The sequence below is a fragment of the Haplochromis burtoni genome, unplaced genomic scaffold (assembly GCF_018398535.1).
Source record: "Haplochromis burtoni strain Fernald_Lab_line unplaced genomic scaffold, NCSU_Asbu1 Contig_16, whole genome shotgun sequence".
Lineage (NCBI taxonomy): Eukaryota > Metazoa > Chordata > Actinopteri > Cichliformes > Cichlidae > Haplochromis > Haplochromis burtoni.
The window spans coordinates 682,907-701,684 of record NW_024582377.1 but is presented as its reverse complement, the minus strand read 5'-3'; the positions used below and the strand labels follow the sequence as shown (position 1 = coordinate 701,684).

The 18,778-nt window shown below is 45.3% G+C and overlaps 3 protein-coding genes across 4 annotated transcripts in view; 2 read left to right on the top strand and 1 right to left on the bottom strand.

Annotated features, from left to right (window-relative positions):
* The window catches only part of mnat1 (MNAT1 component of CDK activating kinase), a 34,053-nt gene extending 27,215 nt beyond the window's left edge, over positions 1-6,838 (top strand). Inside the window, exon 9 of the mRNA XM_005916670.3 lies at positions 6,553-6,838. Within this exon, the coding sequence (XP_005916732.1) occupies positions 6,553-6,673 (121 nt within the window). The 3' untranslated portion in view covers positions 6,674-6,838. The remainder of the gene's footprint in view (positions 1-6,552) is intronic.
* A 21-nt stretch (positions 6,839-6,859) lies between these two features.
* trmt5 (tRNA methyltransferase 5) lies at positions 6,860-9,349 on the bottom strand. The gene is made up of 5 exons (XM_005916673.3): positions 9,262-9,349; positions 8,557-9,137; positions 8,191-8,315; positions 7,455-8,097; positions 6,860-7,092 (listed from the first exon to the last, which is right to left on the bottom strand). The coding sequence occupies exons 1-5, from the start codon at positions 9,267-9,269 to the stop codon at positions 7,031-7,033; spliced, it is 1,419 nt and encodes a 472-aa protein (XP_005916735.1). The 5' UTR covers positions 9,270-9,349; the 3' UTR covers positions 6,860-7,030.
* Positions 9,350-9,423: 74 nt separating this feature from the next.
* The window catches only part of slc38a6 (solute carrier family 38 member 6), a 32,267-nt gene continuing 22,912 nt past the window's right edge, over positions 9,424-18,778 (top strand). For both annotated transcript variants that reach the window (XM_042218189.1, XM_042218190.1), the window contains exons 1-11: positions 9,424-9,643; positions 12,124-12,254; positions 12,440-12,513; positions 12,812-12,864; positions 12,969-13,011; positions 15,048-15,126; positions 17,108-17,193; positions 17,278-17,336; positions 17,421-17,492; positions 17,905-17,961; positions 18,430-18,509. In XM_042218189.1, the coding sequence (XP_042074123.1) occupies positions 9,566-9,643; positions 12,124-12,254; positions 12,440-12,513; positions 12,812-12,864; positions 12,969-13,011; positions 15,048-15,126; positions 17,108-17,193; positions 17,278-17,336; positions 17,421-17,492; positions 17,905-17,961; positions 18,430-18,509 (812 nt within the window). In that variant the 5' untranslated portion in view covers positions 9,424-9,565. The remainder of the gene's footprint in view (positions 9,644-12,123; positions 12,255-12,439; positions 12,514-12,811; positions 12,865-12,968; positions 13,012-15,047; positions 15,127-17,107; positions 17,194-17,277; positions 17,337-17,420; positions 17,493-17,904; positions 17,962-18,429; positions 18,510-18,778) is intronic.

Below are 18,778 nucleotides of genomic sequence, written 5' to 3'. Positions count from 1 at the left end.
ATAACATAAAGGTGGACCTGGTTTCCCAGAGATCTGATATCCTCCATTCTCCTATACGACACAGTCAATGCACGTGCCATTCGCTTGTTACTAGATCCAGCATTGCTAGTAACGATATAGTTCAATGAAGTGCTTCAACGACCATTCAAGTGTTTCTACAGCTTAGATCTGATAGCTTGACTGCAGCCATGAGACACAGATTTAAAATTTGCATAACCAAAAGAGAGTATAAAAGTGTGGGAGCCTGAGGCCAGCTATTTGACTTGCAAACCTGTCTGTGTCAACAGAATGCCCCATCTTTATTTAGAGCACATATCCACCACCTTACTTAGAGTCTAAGTTCCTTGCGCACACAGATGCGTACACTTCTTGTTACTAACTATATCAGAAACTGAGTGGAGTGTGGCCACCGTCTGATTCACCACCAGCCAACACCCAGACCATTATCCTGTCTGCCTCAGTAAACAGACCATTAACAGACAGAGCTGGAGGAGGCCACATCACTATTGTTTTCCCTCCCATAGATCTGTGCAAATATTGATTTTCTCTTGAAGTATGAGGCAAAATAAGCATGCACTGTAGTTGACTAGAAGCTTTTTAGTTGCGGGTGAGTCATTTCTGACCCAAAGAGCGGGCGGAAACGGAGGGAGCGTAACAGAACGACCGAAGGGGGAGGTCCGTTTGTCTAGTGTGTATTCTGGTCATTCGAAAGAGGCCTGCTTTTAGTGTTATTGTTTCCCCTCTGGAGGCAGACCAGCAGTCTCCTTGTGAGATCAAGCCAGGCCAGGCCCAGTCAGGCTACTCGCTGCCAGCAAAGGAGACAACAACAAGCAGGGAACTCCAAGGATAACAGCCTCTCTTGCTTTCAGATTTATTTGTATCACAGCCTAGCGGCGGCAGGGTCAACACCCAGTGGAGGGTGAGGTGATGTCTCCTGCCTATTTTAACACACTGATCTCTGTAGTGGTTTGCATCCATGCACTGTCTAGAGTTGCACGCTTTGATTTTGAGTCTGATGGGGCTCATAACTATGCACACACACACAGACTGACTGGAATTCTGCGCCTCTCCTCTGCTCTTCATCCCTGGGGCAAAGGGTCCAGTAATGTACAGGGGGATTAACTGGCTCATTTTTCCCTCTTAAGAGCTGGAGAAACAAAACAAACTCCTGTCATGTGGGGCTTAGCTGTGGGGACTTGCCACACACACCTCAGGGGAGGAGGTACTTCTCCACTGTGACGTATGAATTAAACCCTCCTCCTGTGGTACCTTTCCTTTTCCTTTTTTTTCCTTCTGTCTCTCCCTCTTTATTATTTTCTTGTTTTTCTTCCTAATTGAAATCCTCTTTGCCTTTTTACCAGTGCCTCGGGGTCTTTTGTAACTGATAACTGCATACGAGACCGCACCCCCCATGGGAAAAGGCTTTTCTTCCTCTGTGTATCAGTGATCTATCCACTGAATGTTACATCCAACTGTCAAGGCTCCTTTTGCTCTGTGTATGGGTGTGTCTTGTGCTAGCAGCCATTCACTGGTCAGCATATGTGCTTCCATTGTGTACAGCCCCATTTGGTTAACGATGACACTGATGTCATGTCATTATCCTCCCCTCTCCCTCTTTCTTCTTCTAAGCTTTCCAGGGGGCAAAGTTATCAAGTGGCAGCTCGGGAGACAAAAGAAAGATGGTGTGTGTGTGTGTGTGTGTGTGTGTGTGTGTTGCTTATACACTTCTCAAGGCTGCTGCAATTAATTGTGAAGGTGGCGGCCTAGCCAGTCAGCCAGCCTCTATTGCCCCCATCAGGTTGGATATAGGAGGTGCAGGGCCAAGATCTAAGAGCTCAAGATGAGTCGTGACAGGTGATGGCTTAGTCCAGGAAGTGTGGCTGATTTTGGGCAGAAGTTGCAGTATCTGCTTTTATGGTGGCCACCTCAGCAATGCTGCCCTTCATAATGAAAACAAGCGCACCTCTTAATTATCACTGATAGCAACAAGCTGCCTTCTCGAGGACAGGCTGTCAGTCACTCCACACGAGAATGTATTTCTATAAGCGTTAATGTCAAGTGTCACCCAAAGCTTCTGTTAACACTCTAAACATGCTCTCTCCTTAAGAAGGTAAGTGTTAGCAATACTCTCCTCCCTCTCCTCCTCTCTTGTGGGATGCAGAGACTATCAGTGGTGATGATAAGACGCATGATAATGGATAAGAGGTTTGTATGCGTCTGAGGATATGACGTAACGGCACTGAGCCCCCCTCAGACACACTCACGGAGCACAACTTGAGATAATCTGGTAGACGGTGGATAGAATAATGGCCGAGGATCTCACTCACACACACTTGCATGTCCCAGAGGAAGCTGCATTCAATGGAAAAGAGTGTGACCTATGACCCACAGTGATGAAAGACTGCTGTTGACAGATATAGTATACCTGTGAGAGTTCTCTGTGTTTGGCTTGTCTGCGGGGGTTTTGTTTCGTAGACCACAGCCTGGACCAATTCACACATTCTCCTCTGGTTTTAAAAACTCGGCTCCAACGGTTCGCTTTCGGTATCGATACAAACAGCTCTGCCGTTGGATAAACATGTATTCAAGCACATGTGAATCACGTAGACGCGTACACGGGGGGCATGAGCACGCATCGCACATCCACACAATGCGCTCAGTGTGCTGTGTGTCTCTCACAGGGGTACATTTTCTCTCAGGGCAGAGTGTAGGGAAGGAGGGGCAGATTGAGCAGCAGTGCTGTGAGTGAAACCGGAGCTGCCTGAGGAATGCAGGGGGTGTTTTGGGAGGACTGGAGAGTGGAGTTTAGTGGGTGAAGGTGGAGGTGGGGGGGTGGTGACTTGAGGGGTTGGATGGGTGATTAGGGGGTGACAGCTGAGTGCTGACCCCTCTATAATGACAAATCATCTGGCAGGTGTGTGGTTCTGTACAACACCCCCCCCACCCACCCAAACTCCCATCATTCCCAGGCCAGGAATCCTCAACTGCTGCTGCCGGAGCAAAGCGCTAAAGGAAGACTTCCGGACATTCACACCGTCGCCCTGCAGACTCATGACTTGTCTTTTAGAAGTACGCAGTAGCCTGTCCGCTGCCCTCTTTGTGTATTCAACACACAAAGTTTAAGCTCCATCTCTTTAATAAACATAGCTAATGAGGCTCCAGTCCTTGGAGCAAGACTGGGTAGAGTTTATTGATTTATCTGTAGATGTTATTTTTTTCCCCCCCCTTCCAGTGTCGGTTCAGCTGAATACAGAGTTTATCTCCCGGGCAGCCTGAAAGTCATTGTACCCTGTTTGGGCCGTGATTCACGTTGACGACAGGCTAAATCCAGAAAGCGTCTGATCTTTGGTGCTGTAAAAACAAGTGGTGACCCCGGATCAGCGATAGGTCTGTAAAATCAGACAGGTGTCAGTCTGAGCTCTGCTCTCAGGTCAGTAGTGTAGGAAGAAGTCAAGACTTGAGAAATTCATGTATGTAGGAGCCTGTTTCGCTCCTTAAACTTGCCGCATGGTAAACAAGAATGTATGAAAGCAGCCAAACCACACAGAGTGGTCTGCAGTGAGCATTGTTTAAGGCTGATTCAGATTGCTCTTCTGTCATGTGCGTCCGCCTTGTGGTTTGTATGTTGATTAAGTGTCTGCTTGGCAAAATAGTCACTGTGGCATTGCAGGCCTCTTTTCTTTTCCATCAAGCTCAGGCTTCCACACATCTCCTCTTAATCTAATTCTAGCCAACACATGGAGTCTAGACAAGAGGCCCAGCGCAGCCTGCACCTCCTTGTAGTATCTGTAGTTTTTCCCCTTCAGGGTCCCAGCTTCGCAGCCATTTCCCTGAAGAACCCCAACACCCTTCGCTCGGGAGCGGCGTCCCTGATCCAAACGCAAAGAGGAGCCACACATTCTCAGCTGGAAATCGCGCGGAAACCCGCCGGAACATTTCACCACTTATCTTTTCACTTTGAATTAGAGATGGGGCTCTGCAGTGTTTTCCAGGCAGCAGGAGTGGAGAATACTTTTTCGGGGTCCCGTCAGGAAAGCCTCTGATGGTTATTAGCATTAGCAGGAGACATTGCCCAGGTATTCAGAGCTCCAGACCCAAGTGGAAAAAAAACACTGTTAACTCGGAACTGTTTTGATCCAACCGCACATGGCTTCTTAAAGCAAAGGGTAGCAGCAGATGGTGAGAGTCAGAGGTTGAAAAATAATGCAAGCACTTATCAGCTGTTATGCTTTTGTGAATGCTAAAAGAAATCAAGTAATCTTGCTGTGTGAGAAATCTGCAGAAGCTCCACCTTTTTGTGTAAATTATACTCTTAGACTTGTATATGAAGGAGTTTTCCATATGGGGAATATTACAGTATTGTTTACTTAAAGTCATGATACTTTTGTTGGAGAAAATAACACACATCACTCTTTGGAGTCAAACCTCGACCCCCCTTTACATATTCCCTTGTGACAACTGCAGTCCTAACACTCACACTGTGTCATACTGTGTCATTCAGTCGTCTTCATCACCTGCACCCGTCCTTTCCCGCCTCCCCCTTAGCGACATAATGGGCGAGCCCAAAGTGACCCATATTTACCCAATAATACGAAGCTTTGAAAAGACCCATATCGAGTTGCAGCTAATGCTCCAGTGGGGCCCGGAGAGTGAAAGATGTTACCGGCCAAAACAGCTTGGGTTTCAGCGCCCTGCGAAACAAAAGGCAGTCCAGTCCTCGGAGAGAGAGGAGGGGGGGTGAGGAGCTGATGGGGTGAAGGAGCATTGGTGCACACAGTGTAGCAGTAGTGTTCAGAGGGGAGCAAAGCGTCTATTTCACAAGTAATTTTTTTTTTTCGTAAGTTGGTGTTTGGCTAAAAAAAAAAAAAAAAAAAAAGCATTCTTGTTGTTGCACGTCTTCTGTTGCTGGTCTGTCCTGTCAAGTACAGTCATGTGAAGTTTATCTTTCAGCTTCACTTACATCTAGCCTTTATGGGAAGATGCGGATATTATCCGCCGAGTTAATGGAGCAGAACTGAACTAACCTCGGGTGTTAGGGGTGAGCGGAGGGCAGGCAGGGTTAGTTTAAGAGAAGAGGGTTTGTGATGATGATACCCAAAGGTGATTTCCCCCCATATCCTCCCCTCCTTCCTCTTTCCACTTCCCAACCCCCTCAACTACACTCTTCCTCCCTCTCCTTCATGTTCTCTTTCTGCGCTCTCTCCCTCCTTAGGGGCAGGCAGGTATAAAGTTACACAGAGCTCTCAGCTTTCTTGGAAGGAATGACCACATGAGTAGCTTGGGGATTAGATTAGCAGGAAGAGCAGACTTAGCCAGGCTGTAAATAGCCCACTTTTTTCACCATTAAAAAGGCCCAGTACAATATAATCAATAGATAGCACTCATCTGATGCAGGAAGCCATATGAGAAGACCTCCCTCAAGTGCTCTGAAGGACAGGCTACAGCAGCTTGGGCCTAATGAAGTTATTATTAATCACTGGGCCTCCTGTTTTGAACTTGTGTGCCGTTTCTCTAGTGGTCTTTGTGTGCACCGTCTGGTTGACATTTTGTGCTGTCCTCCTTGTTATTTTCACTCTGTTGTGAGGTGTTTGTGTTTTTAATGTCACAGACATGCTACCAAGCATGTTTCACCTTCATTTTCAATGTTTTTATTGGGTTGTTAGGAACAACAGAAAGCAAAATCCGATCTATGCAGCGAGTGTTATCGCCAACACCTTTTTCCCCCTCATCCATCTCTCATTCACATACACCTCGGCTCTGTCAGTCTCTCTGAGCCTCCCTGCAGGTGTTAGGTTTCTCTGTAAAGCAGCCTGAATGAGCATGGAAATCAGAGTGCTGTCTGTGCTCTTGATTCACTTTTCACTTTGAAGTTTACTGAGCTCACAGGAACAGGGGCCACAAAGCCAGACTCGTGTGAGGGCTTTAGACGCCTCTGCCAGGACTATGGCAGGACGGGGGGGCGTGAGAGGTTTGGGCAGTATTGATGGGCAAGGCTACGTGTTGTCTGGATCGCTGGCGGCCTTTTGCTTTTTTTTTGCTTTGTAGTAACACGAAAGAGAAAACGGTACGGCTCGCTTTTTAAGCGCACAATACACACTTGAGAAATTACTCGACTGGGAAGGGACGGAGCACTTAAGTAGAGAGGCAGCTATCACTGTGACTGTTTTTTCTGCCTGTGCACGATTGTGAAAATAAACAGTGACGTTCGCGTTTGCTTAAGATCCCCGCAAAGGAGGTTTGGCAGGATACATCTGTAAGCACTTAGAAAAAATAAAAACGGCTATAATACTTTAATAGAGCCATGTCGGAGAGACTTTTAGGCACAAGGTGTTCCACTGTCGGTGTATGTCTACGTCCGTCTTCGCTGATCTCATCAAAGGGCCAAAGGGTACCAGAGAGAAGGAAGGGAAAAAAACCTTCAAAAATAAACTTAAACTCAGGCTACATTCGCAGGAAGAGTCTTTAAAAGCAGCCTTCGGGGTGCCGGCCAGGCAGATTATTTCTAACATATCCAACCTGTGTTACTCAGCAGAGCTTTCTATTTGTTCTCAGGTATCTGAATCACGTGCGGGCCGCCGTGACTCAGGACACAGCTGGAGGATACACCTCAGGTTTGGCGTGTTATCGCGCCATCCAGGACGCGTTCAGCGGGCTGTTCCCTCTGAGAGGCTGAAGAAGCTACTCCAGTTAGAAATGTGACTGAAAAGACTTTAAATATTGCACTACTACCACTACGCTGCTGTGGGTGGGGAGTGCTCTGACTTGTATGTATGTTGTATGTAACTTTTTAAATTTTGTGCAAACTTTATTTTTTAAATAAATTGCAATGAACACTGAGGTTTTGTCTGTCATTTTGCAGATTTATTTTAAAATTAAACGCAGGCCAGAATTTAAAAAAAGAAAATGCAAATGACTTAGTCACAAAGCTGAGCCGTGACTTCTTCAAATAAACAATATTTAAGTGCAAAAAATAAAGTCGGCTCCTACGCTGATCCTCATGGTCCTCATTGTGCCAAGTCGATATTTATCCTTACGTTGCATTTGTAGTTTCTTCACACTTCTGTCTCTTTGAGGCTGGCTCTTCAATTTGTTCTGTAGACAAACAGAAAAAAACATCATAGAAACCATCTCTGTGCCAACGTTGAAAATTAGCTCTGGAATTTCAGCACATATAACAGCGCAAACACAGGTATTCATGCTTTACTTTTAATTGTGTCTAAATTATGGTCACAGAAATCACCCCCATGCATGCAAAATTCACACTATGGGCTAAGTAATGTCTAAGTAAAGTGGGAACTTAAAATGTTATGACAGAAAACTGAGGAAATAGTTTCATAATAAAAGACAAACATGCTTTCCTCTTGTTTATTTTCAATGCCTCTTCTTCCCACATTTATGGGATGTTTGAGCCTTTTCTTTTGGAAAAGACCTGATAAGAAGGAGTGATTCCTTACCTGACTCTTCAGCATCACTTCCAAAGAGGACGTCTTTAGGGAGTGTGAACCTCACACACATCATATCTTTGTTGGGAGCCACGTTGCGCACAAAATGCACAGAGCATTGGTTCTTCAGAGGGAATCCGAGGCTGCGGGAAGCTCTCTCCACCACATCTGTGTCAGGGTCATCATCTTTGGAGAAGCCGTAGCAGTGCACTGTAGGTAGGTTCTCATCACAAGGAGGTTCCTGGTGGTGCAGGAGGCCCCTGAACGCATCCAGGAAGTCCAGAGCTAAGGCAGGCAGGTTCATCACCACATGAACGGCAGATTTTCCCCTCATCAGTACAGGCAGCTCCTGCTTTAAAGGTCCCCGGATGAACGCCCTGCCGTCCAGATTGAAGGCTCTGACTTTGCTCTCCACCTTGTTGAGTTTGCAGTTATGCTGCAGCCATCGGTAGGACTCTGGGTTGAGGTCGTTGGCTAAGATGCTGGCACCTAAGCGAGCAGCTGGGATGGCGAAGGGTCCGACGCCAGCGAAGACATCAAACACAGTGTCGCCGCGCTTGACGAGCTGCACCACCCGCTGGTGTTCTGTGCTCAGCCGAGGGTTCCAGTACACGCGAGAGAAATCAAACTCGTACGTCACCCCGTTTTCTTTCACCTGGATCGGGATCGGGACAGCGATTAGCCTGTGCACTGAACATATGTAATAACAACAAGTGTGAAACAGAGGGCTCTGTGGAACTACACATACTTTGGCGACCATGTTCTCCTCTCCAGCCAGCACTTCCATCTTAAAGTTGCGGTAAGTGGAATCGATTATGTTCGTCTTATTGACCACACAGGTGACACCAGGATTTTTGTCCATGATCACCTGACCTGCAAGAGAAGGCACAGAAAAGAAGCCTTACTGTAAATTTGGAAATGATGGGTGATCCCAGCTGATCCACTGTTTCTGTTAGCTGTATTTAGTCAGATGTACTTGTCATTTTGACATTTTAAGACACAGGTAAGTTTGGGTGACACATTAAAAAAAATAAAGTGAATAAATAAGCAGAAAGACGTGTAGATACTTCAGTTTGTAATAAAACCTCCCGCGGTCCAGGCAGCAGCCTCTCACCTATGAGGTTCTTGTATGTGAGCTGGTGGTCCCTCAGGTTCATGTGTGCGATGTGGCCCACCCGACTGAACGCAGAGGTCACATCCTGACCTTGGGGAAGCACAGCCTCCAGCACTTCTTCGCTCTTCAGGTTGTCATAGGTCAGCTTCAGCTCATAGTAGTGGAGCTCCTCACTGACACTGAACGACCTCAGAGCCTCAGCTTCAGTCTCACTGAAGGAGCTCGGCGAGGAGACTCTGCGAGGGTCCAACAGGACCAAGCGAAAGTCGCTACTCTGCTCTTTGTCCTGAACCACCCTGGGCACACCAGGGCGCTGGATGCTCGACTTTTTTAGGCTTTTCACTACTTTGTTTAAGACCCCAATGGGCACCCGTAGAGCAGGGACTGTAATAGTCTGTGTGAAGGCGTCTTTGTCCAGAGAGGTCATACCCCGGACCTCTGGAGGGGGTCGGTACAGTTTAGGCTCCATTATGGGCTTCACAGCCAAGCAAGGATACGCTGCAGAGCAAAAGCAGCGGTGCACAGTGGCAGGATTCAGGCTCCTTTGAGTTTGTGCAGATACAAAGATCCTGCCGAGAAACCTACGAACATAATAACGCCGTAATAATCAGGCAGAAAAGAAAAAACATTCAAATTATCAGAACAAAGCTTAAAACAAAAGTATACAATTAACCACTAACGATAAACCAGATCCAGACAGCTCACCTCAACATCCTCCGATCACAGGCATGCTTGAACTACGTCATAAGACGTCGACCACAGTCGAGCGGTGATTGGTCAAGCGAGCAGCGACTCGCATTTTGATTGCACGGTGTAATTTCTGATGTGTAGAACGCGACGGAAATAAGAGGCACGTGACTCAACATCAACAGTGATCAGCTGACAAGTTTAGAGGAGGAGAGTTTGAGATGGTATCGTAACTCTGCGGCTCCCCGTCTCCTCTCAATCTGCGAGGGTTTTTTTTTTTTACACTAATAAATTTGTTTCCCGCTTCGGTTCCCCACCCACAATGAGCATCAACAACGATGTGGACGTGGTCCGTGAACGCACCGCCCAGGACACCGAAGAGACTGCACCTCTGTTACAGGTAAAACAACAGGCGAAGACCCAAAAGTGAAACTGCGCTGAATGACTTGCTGACCTAAAATCTACAGTCTGAGACAGAAAATAAATGTGTTTCTGTCACAAGGAAGAATTTATGTGTTTTATATAACTTTATTTATCCAAGAGACATTTTCAATCTCAGATAAAAAAATTATTTTTTTTCTTCAAGATAAATCTGGTGAAAGGGTAGCAATAATTGCAACAAATCTAAAATCACAGTTCAATAAACATATTTTAAATGGTCCAAATTTAAAAAAATAAAAGTCAAACATCAACAGTGACTTTTTGTGTTTAATTTAATAATACACTGTGAATTACAGCAGTTAAAATGGCTGGTTTTTGTAGTGTTGTCAGTAAATCAGGATTGTCAAAATGTCCAGGAAAAATATCACGTGCTTGTTTTGAATTGCTTGTTCATCTGTTTTCTGCCTGTGTCAGCACTTGCAGTGAAAGTACACCCAACACCAGAACCTCTCTTTCTTCTTCTTTTTCCCCCCTCTCATGCTAATCTCTAACTTTGTTTCCTTTGGGCTTTGTCTTTTTTTTGCTAGTAAATTATGTCCAAAATTGAAGTAGACAAATATATGATTTTTTTTTAATATACTGGCATTATTTCAGTATTTCACTGGTTAAAAATCCAAAGGACCAGACAGGGCACAAGAGAGGTGAACAAGAGAGTGCTTGGAGACAAGTGACCAGGATGGACAGGATTAGAAAGGAGTACATCACAGGGACAAAGTCGGGACTGTTTGGAGGGAGGGATAGTGGCTATATTAGACCAAGGATATTGAAGATGGAGCTTCCAGGCAAAAGGGAAAGAGGAAGACCTCAGAGGAGACTATGGATGTAGTCAAGGACAGGAAGAGGGTTGGTGTGAAAGAGAAGCGTGATTTAATTCCATACCATGGTTTCACAGTTAAATGGACAATTCTACTGTCAGTCCCTCATTTGAGGATGTTGTTGTGGTTATATTAAATCAGTTGTCCACATACACGCTGACAGACTGCTCAAAGCTGCTGATGAATCCTGCAAAAACTCTGCAGAAACCAAAGTGTCTCCATCTGCACCTCTTCAGAATGTGCAATTTTAATAGTGTGCAGGGGAAAATGGAAGAAAAAAAACAAACCAAAATCATATTTCAGCCTTTGAACCACTTATGCTTTGATTTGATGTCAGACTAGATTCATTTAATGTTGTTTGCTGAAGCTACTTGAAGCTAAAACAGTGCACTGATAATGCAGATAAAGACTTTATTGTGACACAGAGACTATTTCAGTGCCCACTTAAATGTTTAGAATTTTAACTTCAGACAAAAACTTTTTGACCTCACCCGTATTACAGCATTATATTAAAAAATGACTGTTACAGTCATTTTTAAAACATCAGTAATGTATGTTTAGAGAGTTTAGAAGTTTTAGCTTGTCTGTCTAAAGGTAATGAGAGACTCTTTCTAGCTTGATTTTGTTAGTTTATGTGGCTGATTTCAGTGAGCAATATAGAGTTACAGTTCAAATCTAAGCAAGACATAGTGTGTGGTGTGTGTTGTTGATTCAGTGTTTGAGAGTATGTGAGGGTTACCATAAATTTTGTCATCATGGTGTGAACATGCGGCTCAATCTGGACGTACACATGTTTGCAAAGTACTGAAAACAACATGTTCTCCCTCCTTTGGCTACTCTGTTTAGGGGTCACCACAGCAGATCATTTGCCTCGGTCTCAGCCTATCCTTAGCATCTTCCTCTGTCACACCAACCCTCTGCATGATCTCCTTGAATAGATCCATCAACAATCTGTGTGGTCTTTCTCTTTTCTCCTGCCTGACAGCTCCATCTTCAACATTCCTTGTCCAATATATCCACTCTCCCTCCTCTGCACGTCCAAACCAACTCAGCTTTGGCTCTCTAACTTTGTCTCCAAACATCCATCACAGTGGTTTGATTTCTTCTTGTTTTGCTTCCAACTGTGTTGAATTGTACCCTGTGCAAGCTAGGATAAGCTTTACCTCAGTGTGCCATGCTTTACAATAAACTCCAGCTAAATTGTATATTCTTATTAATTTCGGGTCTTAGTTCACTTCCTGTCTCTCAGTACTGTAACAGGGGGGACTGCAACAGCCTGAAGGTCAATCTAAGCTTGTTGTGACACCGACACAAGAGTTGCCAATCGTTCTGTCCAGGATATCCCCCATTAGAGAGGTCAAGCAGTTTGGGCAGCTCCCCTTATCCTGAGCTCAGGCAGCTGTCCCACAGCCAGCAGCTCAAATCCCTCTCCATCCATTCCCATTTCCATTCCCTGATCCTCCATGCCACTGCTGTGCTCTTTTCATGACATCCATCATCAGGGCAAGCCAGTTGTTCTTAATACTGTCATGAGTAATCTTCCTGAGGCTCTTACAAAAATAATCAGATTTCTTCTGCTGCATCTTTTTCTTCATGCTATTTATATTGTGTGTTATATGTGCAGGGAGCTGTGCTATCCAGAGCCAGAGGTGCCTCCTTCGCCTCCTCTGTGTTTAACCTGATGAACGCAATCATGGGCAGCGGCATACTGGGTCTAGCTTATGCCATGGCTAGCACTGGAATAGTTGGGTTTTGGTAAGAATCTTCTCGGTGCGTAAGGCAGAAAAATGCATGACTTGACCCCTGGTATCCCAGACGATATCTGGATTAGTTTGTTATAATTCCTATAGAGCATCTAAAACTGTGTCTCCCAGTGTTTATTTTTGCTTTACAATTTGATACGTGCTTGTAAAGATATGATGAGAAACGTTTTTTTCCAGTATCCTGTTGGTGCTGGTATCCAGCCTGGCTGCATACTCTATACACCTCCTGCTGAAGCTCTGTGACCAAACAGGTGGGTGGGATGCAGGGTAACACGTCTCTGTGGGTGTATCCAGGGAGCTTCATCCAGAGTTGTTACATTTAAACACCCTCACTTGATTTTTTTTTTTCCCGTTCCATTTACTTATTATTTGCATCCTCATTGTGAGAAACTTCAGATGATGTTTAAATAATATTTTACAGGAGCAAAGAGAGGAGATAAAAACCAGATAATCCCATTTTTCCATGAAGAATTTTGTGATGTGATTGTCATCCTGACATCGTTTTCATGTCTGATTCTTCTTTTTTTCCCCTCTTCTTCTTGGCTTTAGGTATCAATTCATATGAAGACCTCGGAGGGGAAGCCTTACAAAAACCAGGAAAAGTAAGTGTTGATTTTTGGATTGCTGCACATTTGCCCTGCCAAAAAGTTTTTACAAGTTTTTCCACCGTGACCAGAGAACTTGCTCACACTGACTGTCTTTTTAGGTTCTGGTTGGAATCGCTACTATTCTTATCCAAAATATTGGTGGTAAGTGAGCCCCCGGTTCAATGTGCAGTTACATACATCATTTCTGACACGCTGGACAGGAACTGATTTTTGTGGGTTTTTATAGGAGAAGGGTGGTGAAGAGGGTGAGGAGTGCTGCAGGGTCAGACTATGGTCAGCTTATTTTGGAGGTAGATAGCGCCTCCTGCTGGTGCCCAAATGGCTGGTGTTTTACAGCCACCCTCCTGTGTGGCTATTATCTCGATTCCCTGATAACCTCTGACCCTGCAGCCGCTGTCTCCTCCCCTGAGCCTGAAACACGACTTCTCCTCTAATTGATCGCTGATGGTAAACCCACTCCCACCGTCTGTGTGTGGAGTAGCCTAATGGGACCCCTCCCTTTATTTCCCCCACCCCCTCACTTCTCTCTCTCTCTTTCTCTTACTGTCATTCCTCAGCCACAAACCGTGCTTCCCAGACAGTCGAGAGCTGAGGTGATAGCTCCTCTGCAGTCATTAGTGGCACGGCTGAGTGGATTATTGCCGTGCCCTCTGGTATGTGTGCGGTTTTCCCAGCATGGGGGCAATATGTGTGAGAGTGTGAGAGCCAGCACTCCAGCATGCATCTGTCTATACCCCGGGCCCCTTTTATAAGAGTGCAATTAGCCTCACTCTGGGTAAACATTCATCTGCACTGCCAAAGGCTGATGGGCCAATTGACCTTAATTACTGACCAGCCCAGGGCTCTCACAGCCGGCTTCGGCCCTTGTCCTTAATGAAATGAAAGTGGCTCTGGCCTTTGTTGAGCACACTCTGCCGCTATTTGCTGACCACACACAGAAGGTTTAGGTCAACTTTTCTTGAAGTTTACATACGTACTTATTATTCTAATACGTTTTCTTACCACTTGGCAATGCTTTCTCTTCACTCAGGGTTTTTTTTTTTCCCTCCATGCTTTTTTTTAAAGATGCAAATACTGTCCCACCAGCAGTTTCCACAGATGTGGTGTTATACTTACAGTAACCAGCTGCATCGAACGAAACCATTGCATCATGTCTGCTGTGTGTGATCTCTGTCAGCATGTCTTTATTTGTCTGTGGCTTAAAACGATACATATAATATAAAAAAATTTTCATGCTTTCTTTAAGTTGACGGATGAACTCTCCCAGGGTACGTTTTTGATTAATCCGCTAAAAAAAGACCCCGCAGCCTCAGAGTAACATCTTATTGACAGATTTGAGCGCTTACATAAAATGTCTGCAGTTATTCTCAGAGAGGGAATGTCCGTGCGTCTGTGTGGGCCGAAGTGTTGCTGGGGGAATTTTCTTTCATAAACAAATACAGGATCTGGGGGATTAAGGTCAGGCTTATTTAACGGCTAGCGCAAGATCTGCCCTCCGAGGCAATAAGGGCCCAACTAACTCTGGCTAGCGTGGCTTCACAAATCTAAATCCCTTAACATTATCTCCCTTTATAACTGGCCACACACTGCATCTGAATACCAAACGCGCTCACTTTTGATGATGCTCTCTTTCCCCTTTCTTGCTTGATTTCTTGTTTTTGGGGCTTCTAATACTCACAAAAACGGCCCCCCCCCCCCCCTCTCTCTCTCTCTCTCTGATTGGTTGCCTGTGCATACAGGGAAGTATCCTGTTTCCTAGTGAGGTGGAGAAAGGGGGAGAAGTACCTGGATTAGCGTCAGAGATCATTATTGTTAGCATTCCTCCCCCCTTCGCACTTCTTCGTCCTGGCTGCTACTCGCGGTCTCCAGCAGTTGGAAGTCCTGCATAATGTCCGCTCCTCTATGCCAAGGGCTTTGCCGGTGATCCCCTTGAGCTGCCTGCCCCACCCGTTTGCATTGGAGCCGTAGTAACCCCCCCGCTTCCACCCTGCTATTTCCTCACACTGGAAAAACGCTCATCATCCTCACACAGCAGCTTATGATTGCTTGTGACAGCACACATTCATCTGCTGTTTTTATGATTTAGTAGCTTGGTGTGATTATGAGCGCGTTTTTTTTCTTTCTTTTTTTTAATAAACACTCAATTTCTGAACCCTTTCTGTTCTCTCGCTTCTCAGCCATGTCATCCTATTTGTTCATCTTGAAGTCGGAGCTTCCTGCAGCCATCAACAGCCTCCTGAGTGCAGACAGCCCAGGGTGGGTATATCCAGCGCTGTGAGCTCCCTCGTTTGCCAAAAAAGAAATTCAGCTCAAAATCTGTCACAGCTGCGGGTTGAACAAAGTCATTCTTTTGAATTAGCTGCACTGAGATAAAGAATGAGTCATTCCTGTTCCCATGATGTTGGAGATTATACCTTTTGGCCTTTTTAAATAAGTCAAATTTGACACTTGTGCGCCACAAAGCTACACAAACTGGAATTAGTCGGGCAATAAGAAGCGCATGAATAATGTCGGGGAAGCTCCCTCGCTAAACCAAAATACGCTGCTAATGTTTTCTCTGTCTGTCGTGTAGCGTGAGGCATGCCCACAGGAAATGTATTCCCGATACGAGAGCCATTCATCACCTATCAGCAGCAGCCAGTGCCTTTCATTGGTCTGCGTGGACATGCCTGCAGAGAAGTCCTTGGCAAAGAATGTAACTTCTATCACTTTATTATTGGCCACACTGGTTTAAGCAAGAGTTGTAGCTGCTCTCAGCCCTATCCGTCAACATCTGAATCTTCCACACACAGCTGCTTTGTATTAGCGCTCTCCTTTCACCCCCACCCCCCAAAATCTCTCACACATGTTCCCCGGAATCAGACTGATACAAGGGGATATCAGTTTTGCCATTCTAATTACAGCTCACTGCTGAGGGAAACAAAACATTTCTGTTAATGAGCGGCTTTGAGATGTTAACAGACGCGCACATTCGATTCCATCAAAGCCCAAATAAATGAGTTGTTTTATATTAAAACGCGTTTCTTTTATCTGGCTCATTTATCATAATACGGCAGAGCGAAAACAAAGTCACGCTCAATCTTTTCTGCGCTGCTGCTAACAGACTGCGTGTGTCCCGCTTCTCTCATCGCGTTTAAATTCAAGGCCAAAGACACGGACAGCTGTGGATCTGGGATTGTGCGCGGCCAGATTTATGCTGATGTTCGAGATTGACTCATTGGCAGTCGTGCTCCGGCTTTAACCCAGAGCTATCCTGCATCTCGTTATAGCGTGAAATGTTCCACATTTCATGGTTCTTCTAGGTATCCTGTGACTTTACAGTAAGCCTGCAGCCTCCAGAGATCCCTTTTTCTTTTTTTTTACAAAAATGTCTGCAGGAATGAGAGCTTTTTTTTCTTTAATTTAAAGTGCTTCTTGTTGAAAAGTAATGTGCAAATAAACCGGCCTCGCCTTAATTAAGATTGGGTCTAATACTTTGTGTAAACTTGGCTTGGAGCAGACCTGATTGGACCAGAGAGAGTCCAGGTCAGAGCAGAGGTCTCGGTGACATCCAGTTACAGGGTAGAAACGGTGTAGATGCGGAGACAAATCCATCAGCGCCTATGGTAACGCCACAGCTGTGAAACTGCCAAACAGGGGTCAGTGGGTGTTGATGTTGTCAGAGCAGGTGCTGCTTGACTCTGGAAGCCCCCATAAAGAGCGGTGGAGCCAGTCCCTCACGACCCCGCATACAACCCGCAGCAGAGAGCCGGGCAGCATCCGTCTCGACCGACCCCGGTGGAGCCGGCATGCCTTCCACATGTGTCACCTCGAACGCCAAGCCCCCACCCCCCTCCTCCTCCTCATTTTACTCCCCGATCTCGAATGAACTGCCAAGGCTATCCCTCGGCAAAGGAAAATATTATTCCCCCTCTCCAAAAACCCAGCAAGTGAAATGTGGTCTCATCTGATGGAGCGACACAACGTTTGCATGTGAATTACATAATTGTTATGGTTTGCAAGAGCTAAAGCCTTTAATTCATACCACATGATGAATCTGTCGCTCTGTATTTGAGCACGAAATGGAGACAAATTTCCATAGCCGGCCCATCTTAAGGCATGGAAGAATACTCTCTCCTATCCCTGACCTGATAATAAAACGTGGCTTAATTCAGTGTTAACCTGTAATAGTTCACTTGCCTGTAATAGTTCACTCCCTTGCTGTTTTTATTCATTCATTCATTTATTTATTTTCCAGAAATGCCTGGTATGAGGATGGCAGGCTGCTTCTGATCATAATCACACTTTGTGTCGTTCTACCTCTGTCATTGTTGCCTAAAATTGGTACGTTAAGCGATCCTCAAGCGTGTTATTTATTTTTTTTCTTGTTTGGTTGCTTCTTGATAGATCTTTCTCCCGTCCTTACAGGCTTCCTGGGATACACTAGTAGTCTCGCCTTCTTATTCATGCTGTACTTTGCAGTTGTGGTAAGCTCTGACACGAACCTCCATACGTCCATCTGTTTGTTTGTTTGTTTTTTCATTTTTGGCTTTATTTATTATCTCGTGTAGGTCGTGGTCAAGAAATGGTCCATCCCCTGCCCACTGCCCCACAATATAACGTCCCTTTCAGGTGCCTTGAAGGTAAGAACAGCATTTCTTTCAGCACATAAATACTCTTTTGAAAACAACACAGATCTGGTGCAGTATGGTCCAGAAGGTCACGGGCACGGGATTAAGAGGAAAGCCCAGGAGATTGAGCTTACTGATTGTGTCTGCACAGGCTGATGAGGACCAGAGAAGGCTGCACAGATCTGTGTATGGTAACTGATGCTGTTCCTGAAGGACAGGAAGTCCAGATAACCTTGCCTGATCCTGGAAATCAACTCTGACCTTTTAGGAATTAAACAGACCATACAACAAACCTGCTATGAGCTATATTAGAATACTTGTTTCCCTTAAGCTTGAAATGAAGCTTTACTATTTGCAGCAGCACTGCTGAACTCATCTCTTTCTAGAAATAACCGGCTCACTTTTTTTCACCTTGTTTCTCCAGATATCAAATTCCTCTGACTCAGAGTGTTCTCCAAAACTCTTCGTCATCTCTAGTAAGGTACGTATAGGAAACCAGCGTTTTTCCTCGGCACTGAACACGCGGCGGCTTTGAGGTGGCAGTGAGAAGCTGTTAAACGTAGATCTGCTGCAGCTGCTCCACTGTGTTGACAGGTCACACTCTCACCTGTGAAGTGTAACCTGTACATGTGGAACTCAAGCACACTACGCAGCTGACACGTGACACCGATTTACGCTTTCTCGACCGTTTCCTATAATGTGCTGACACGGCACTATAGATGTATACTTGCACGTAGTATAAGATGCATTTAGTGGAAGAAAAGTTCAGAAAGTTCACACTTTTCGATTTGCATCCTCACTCTTAGCAGCCCAAGCAGTAATTACTACTATGAGGACCATACCTTGACCCACCTACCTCCTCCCTCCAGTGTAACTGAGTAGGTTGTTAATTTGTTAATGACGGCTGTGCTCTGACTGATGTGTGTGTGTGTGTGTGTTTGTGTTGCAGAGTGCCTATGCCATCCCCACCATGGCCTTCTCCTTTCTGTGCCACACGGCTGTCCTGCCGATCTACTGCGAACTGGATCGGTCAGCTTCGCGTTTATTTCTACTATTTTTGCCTGTTTTCTGTCATATGTATCCAGTTATGACAGAAAACAGCTGCTTATATTAAACACGGCAAAGTTTCAAGTAGTTAGAGGATGCGTGAGTCAGAAGCTCAGGCTTTAGGCTCCTCTACATGCATTTCCTACAGTTTGCTTTCTATGTGGAGAGGAGGTTAAATGACCTGACTTAGGGGCTACACCAAGGCCCAGGATAGGATAATAAGATAAATTATAATTGTTATGTATCATTTA

What these genes read in the sequence shown, in the direction of transcription:
- trmt5 (XM_005916673.3), bottom strand. An exon ending in AGGAGAACATGGTCGCCAAA is followed by an intron (nt 8,098 to 8,190) that starts GTATGTGTAGTT and finishes ATCCCGATCCAG; the next exon opens with GTGAAAGAAAACGGGGTGAC. An exon ending in AAGTGATGCTGAAGAGTCAG is followed by an intron (nt 7,093 to 7,454) that starts GTAAGGAATCAC and finishes GTTTGTCTACAG; the next exon opens with AACAAATTGAAGAGCCAGCC.